At 34.7% G+C, this 6,000-nt stretch overlaps 1 protein-coding gene across 1 annotated transcript in view; it reads left to right on the forward strand.

Moving 5' to 3' along the window:
• LOC149549125 (uncharacterized) overlaps window positions 1-5,759 on the forward strand; it is an 83,028-nt gene extending 77,269 nt beyond the window's left edge. The window contains exons 3-4 of the mRNA XM_089794266.1: window positions 5,418-5,447; window positions 5,553-5,759. Coding sequence (XP_089650392.1) covers window positions 5,418-5,447; window positions 5,553-5,759 — 237 coding nt within the window. The remainder of the gene's footprint in view (window positions 1-5,417; window positions 5,448-5,552) is intronic.
• Window positions 5,760-6,000: the final 241 nt, after the last annotated feature.

Below are 6,000 nucleotides of genomic sequence, written 5' to 3' on the forward strand. Positions count from 1 at the left end.
AGAGATTAGTGTATGTCAAGCATTAGAGACTCCAAATGTCGAGTGACATAGTTTTGACATAATTGCTTGCTAAGGCACAAACAACTATGTAAACCATTTTTTAGCCAACTTAAAGATGAATTATGATATTTTGGAGATAAGGACAAATCTTAAGTTGGATTTTTGATGCAATTACATGTAGCCAATCAGAAGAGGGAAGGTTTAAGTGGAAAAATGGATGAATCACAGCCATTGATTCATACCTAACCCTAAGGAGAACAAACCCTAAACTCTCTAGTGTGTGTAAGGTGTATGAGGGAGCAAAGACAGTAGCTTTCATGTGAAAGTAGAGCATTCATGGTGGCTAAGGAGTTAAGTGAGATTGCATTACAGAATTAGTTAGAGCATAATAGAGGAAAGAAGAGAGTATATAACAAAGAGACATCTGATCAAGAAGGATTGAGAAGACAATAATTTAGAGGTGATTTGTTATCAAAGAAATCAAGTTTTGACCACAATATCATTATTAAATCATTCTAATAGATGAATCAATCAAATCTCTTAATAGAGTATCCCTAATAGGTTGTATTGAAATCCTCTAACAAGGTTCTTACTTAATTGTGAGTTGAAGTCCTTTAGCAAGGCACGCTTCGTGTTGAAATCCTTTAATGGGGTGAGGCTGAACAGTCTTTGTAAGCCTTTAACAGGGTAGACCTTTCATAGGGTAGATCATGTCTCATTGTCAAAACATTGTAACCTTCATTGGATACACTATATTACTATAGTAGTGAAGATTTGTGGGTGTCATCCCCACCCCATTTTTACCTTCTTGTTGAAGGGTTTCTGGGTAATCATATCTAGTGTTATATGTGTGTGAGTGTTTACTTGATTACATATTTTAGATGTACATGTTGTACATGGTATTTTAGTTTATTACATAAATTTAGGAGATGAATGTCTGGTGAAAATTTTATGGGTCCCAATTTAAAAATTGATTCACCCCCCCCCCGCAAAGAATTTTACCTTTCCCATTGTAATTCTAACAATTGCTATTAGAGCCTTGTTCTCTGAAAGGGAAGCTTTGCAACTTTGAGTAAAGATCTTGGAAATGGAAGTCTACAAATTGGGAAAGATTATTGAGAATCAGGGAATTGAAATACAACTCATTCTACATCAACTAGATGAAGTAAGAGAAGAACTAACGAAATCTTTAAAGAGAAGGAAAGAAATTGCTATTGCAGAAAATGACACACAATATAGAGAGACTGACACTACTAAGCTATTTGCTAATGGAGACTCCAATGAATTTGATGTAATAGTTGTAGATCTAATGGAAAAGAATAGAGCCCAAGTAGAGGAAATTAGAAATCTCAAATTAGAGCAAGAATCACAAGCCATACTGCTATGTGAAGTGATTGAACAAAAGAAGAAATATATAGAAGAAAAAGCCATGATTGATGATGAGAAAAGAGTTTTGACAAATAGACTAGAAGAGAATTAAATAGAGCTAACCAAGATTTCCAACATACAATTGGATACTTTGAGTCAAATGATGAATGCCAACTATGAAATTAATGTCAAGGACATTGAGATAACAATATTAAAGTTGCAAAATGAGTAATTGCAAAGTGACCTAAAAAGGGAGAAGAAATATATTGAAAGTTTCAAGAAACTAAATGAATCCATCAAATACTTTGAGAAATTACTAAGGTCCCCTAGATCCAATAATGATACATCTAGACTAGGATATACAAGCACTAAAGAAGGAGAGTCATCTGAAAGTGCTAAAGAAAGAAACAAAAAAGGTAAGAACTTTAAATCTAGTTATCATAATTGTGGTAAGAAAGGACATACTACTAATGTGTGCAGAAGCAAGACTATAAATCAAAATGTCAAGCATAAGAGCATGGTTCACTGCCATAAGTGCAACAAAAAAGGACATTAGAAAAATGAATGTAGAACCAAGACCATGCACACACAAAGATTTGAACGATATTGCTACAACTATCAGAAGTATGGACATAGATATTTTGAGTGCAAATCCAAACCCACGTGGTCATCAAATAAGCAAAAAAAGGTAAGGAATACTGGAAACTCTTATAATTTGGATTAGAATACAAGATGCAACTGTCATTATTGTCAATAATATGGACATGTTCTTGAGAATTGTATTAGGACACACTTTAGAGGTGACTAAAATATATGGTTGAGTCAAACCACATGTTTTAGCTATTTGAAGATTGGTCACATCAGTCACTACACTCCAACAAGGTCAAAGGCACCAAATTGTGGATTTGATAAAGGCAAAGGCAAGGTAGATGTTCACAATTCCAATGATGAGATAAACAAGACATGGAACAAAAAGGATGGTTGTAGCACATCAAATGGAGAAGGGATCACTTCACCCAATGGATCAGGTGATCACACCTCATCAAACTAAGCAATCAAGAGGTATGTGGGACTGATACTTAAAAGGTTATATTATAGATCAGTTCCAAAAGATCTAGTGCTAAAAAGATTACATAAGCATGAACAAAGATGCAAGATGTTATTTGAAATTCAAGAAAAATCTTTAAGTTTTTCATGTTATTGTCGAGCGTGAAATATTTCCCATATGTGCCGAGTAAAATGCTAGAAGATGTCGAGCTAATAGATTGGCTATTTGATACCAAGCTATTAATGGATGATGAGTGTATGGAATATTAACGGATGTCGAGTGAGCTTGAAATTGGTTGATACTGAGCTTACAAATGTGTAAGCACTCAACATTAATTATAGAGTTTCAAGGGGTATTTAATCAATTTTTGACTCATTTCACATCATTTTGAAATCAAGAAAGAACAAGGAGAGTAGAGGGTGATCTAGAAATCCATTCAAAGTGATTGCAAAAGGTTTGAGCAATGATTCACCACTAGTTTGTCAAATCTTATAAGGTATTTATCAAGTGCCGAGCTACATAGTTTATCTTTTTGTAAACCCTAGTTTCACACTATGGTAGCTAGTTCAAAGAATGTAGAGGGTAATGAGGTTTTAAACATTCAACTAGTTAGTAATGAAGTTTAGAAACCCATATTCAAAGCTATTCCTAATATTTCTTACAAGCAAGACCCCTCCAGTTCGTTATCCATGATACCACAAAATGTTTTAATGGTGGAAGATGTTAGGAAATGTTATAACTATAAAATTGGTATCATTGGTGATATGGAGATTAGAAAAGCTTATGATAGACTTTGTGATAATGGTGTATAGAAGGAAGAATTCAAAATCATACAGAAGAAAGGGTTAACACAAGCCCTAGATTTCCTTAATGTATTTAAAATAGAATGGATAAGGATGGCGCTTAGTAGGATTCATGATAGTTCATTATGGTTGGATAATGGACCTATCAAAATAACCAAAAGGATAATCCATAGGGTAGCTAGTTATCCAACCCTAAATCATTCTAAGACACTGAGGAGTGATTCAAAAGAGGTGATTAAGAATAATAGTGGATTTTTATGGAACAAGAGAGGCATGACTATTAACACAATTATTGGTCTTTTGATAGAGTTTTTAGTAAGGGTCATTTCACACAAATTTTATCAATCCAACAGATTGAACAGTGTGCGATGTATAGCAGTGGATATGGGATATAAAATTGTCAAGAAAGATCACACATATGATCTAGCAGAACTACAACTACAACAACTAGTTGAGAACCTTGCAGCAATAAGGAAGACAAAGAGTGCACATTATAAATTTGGTTCTATTATGATATGCATATTCTTTTATGTTCAATACACTTTTCCTTCATTTTGCATAGTTTCTTGGAAAACCAATAGATCAGTAGTGGTATAGATTGGTGAGTATATTGAAAAATTGGGTGAGAATTTATGAATTTGTGATGACAAGCTATTCTGAAGATTTCAAGTTGTCAATAAAGAAGAGATTGAGAATACCAGTATCTCTAGTAGAAAAGCATTATGATGATGTTTGTTTTCTAGTAGATGTTGAGTATACTTTTGTACAAGTTGTTACATCAAGGGTGAGATGGTTAAGGCCACTTAGATATGAAATAAATGTGGATGAGGCCTTTTTAGCTATTACAACTTTACTAACAGAAGATGTTGATAAAAATACTAAGGCATTTAGAAACTATGAAATGGAAAAGTTCAAAATCGCAATGGAACTTAAGACCACTTCTTTAATAAAGAAGAAGGATAAATTGGTGAAGAAGTTGAAAGCCAAATTTGGAGAGGGTGTTGAACTAGAAGAAGAAGAAGAGGATGAAGAGGATGAAGATTCTCAAACACAAGCACCACTTGCACTTACTCAAGGAATGGGAGAGGGCTAGTAGGAAGAGAAGACTAAAACTATTGAGGGTGTCAAGGGAGAAGAAGCCAAGGAAGCACCTACCCCAACAAAACAAAACAAGAGGAAGGCTAAAGCCCAATCAGTGAAAAAATCCAAAAAGATAGTCAAGCTGAGTCAACCTAAACTAATTGCACCTACTACAAGGGCTAGTACATGTGCAACTACACAAAAGGCTAAAGAGAAGATAAAACCTACAAAGCAAGGAGGACAAATGCAAAAAAGGCCAAGAAGAAATATGTTGCACAAGCTGAATCAAATGAGGAGAAAATAGAATCAGATGACAATAGCCAATTCAAAGTAGTGAGTCATAATCCTCTATAAGATCTTGAAAATCTATGTGAAAATGTCAAGAATAATGCAAACTTTCAGGATTTACACATATAGACTTTGATAATCTTGGTAAAGTGAAGAAGAATCAAGTGAAGAAGGCTATAAATGTCATGATGGAAAAATTCAAGACTACCTCACTAGAGATTGCCAGCTTAATGCCCAAAAGCTTATATGATAGAGTTTAGCAAAAATGGCACTATTGCCTTAACTTGGAGGGATAGATTAGAGAGACATCTCTTGCACAAGTGATGCCTGAACTCAATAAGGCACAGATTGCTAAGGCTATGAAGAAATATGCAATTATGTTTGTACCTAAATATAGAGCCTTTAGAATTTTGCAAAACAATATTGAAGATGTTGTTAGGAAGTCCACATAGATGTGGAAACTTACATATGGATTAACTATAGTGAAGGAAGGTGAGCAAGAACTTGTAGAGCTCAAGGATAATGAAGAAGATGATAACAATGATGACACTGTCGAGGGAGGAACTGTAGTGCACATAGATGACAAGGCAATAGCTGAGGTAGAATAGCAAGAAGAACAAAGTGTGAAAGGCACACAATTGCCTAATATTAGCCCCTAATATGTAATAGGTGAGATTACTAAAATAGTATCAGTGAAGGATGTTTCTAATGTCACAACTTAGAACATCAATCCCCTTACAAAGGAAGATCTCAAGAAGATACTTGATCAGTCCATACTATAGGCAAAACTTTGTGATAATCTTGTATTGGTGAGTGTGGATGAATTGCAGAAGACAGTGATTGATACTGAAATGGAAAAGGTGAATACACAAGAACCACCTACTATCACCCCTCAAGTCACTCATGTACAAACTTTGGATAGCATACTAGAAACTACATCTGAAAAGATTGATACAATTGAATAGGATACAGTGGAAGCACAAGGCACTAAAGTAGAACAGAGTGAAGTAGGTCAGATAATCTTATATGCACCTCCAACACAAGAACAAGGTGCATCACAAGGCATTGTAAAACACAAGGACAATCTTGAAGAGACTAAGTTGACTCCAAAGGTGAAAGAGCAAGTAGTTATTCAAGCCTTGGTAACCTTACCAGTATCTGGCATACTTTAGGAAGCCCTAGCAAGGAAGAAGCATCGAGCAATGCTTAGAAGGGAGCAAAGGTAGAAGCACATGTTGTAGGATATCAAACACATATTTTTAGATGCATTCAGCCTATCAACTCTAGATGATACCAAGCCACTCATTAAACAAATGACATATATAGTGGAAAAGGTTAGTGATATAGAACTGGATACAAATGCTAAATTGCTAGAATGGTCAAAAAAGAAGTTTGAAAGCAAAGTTAATGAGA

Source organism: Cupressus sempervirens, chromosome 7 (assembly GCF_028749045.1).
Source record: "Cupressus sempervirens isolate cs-2001-9-10 chromosome 7, ASM2874904v1, whole genome shotgun sequence".
NCBI lineage: Eukaryota > Viridiplantae > Streptophyta > Pinopsida > Cupressales > Cupressaceae > Cupressus > Cupressus sempervirens.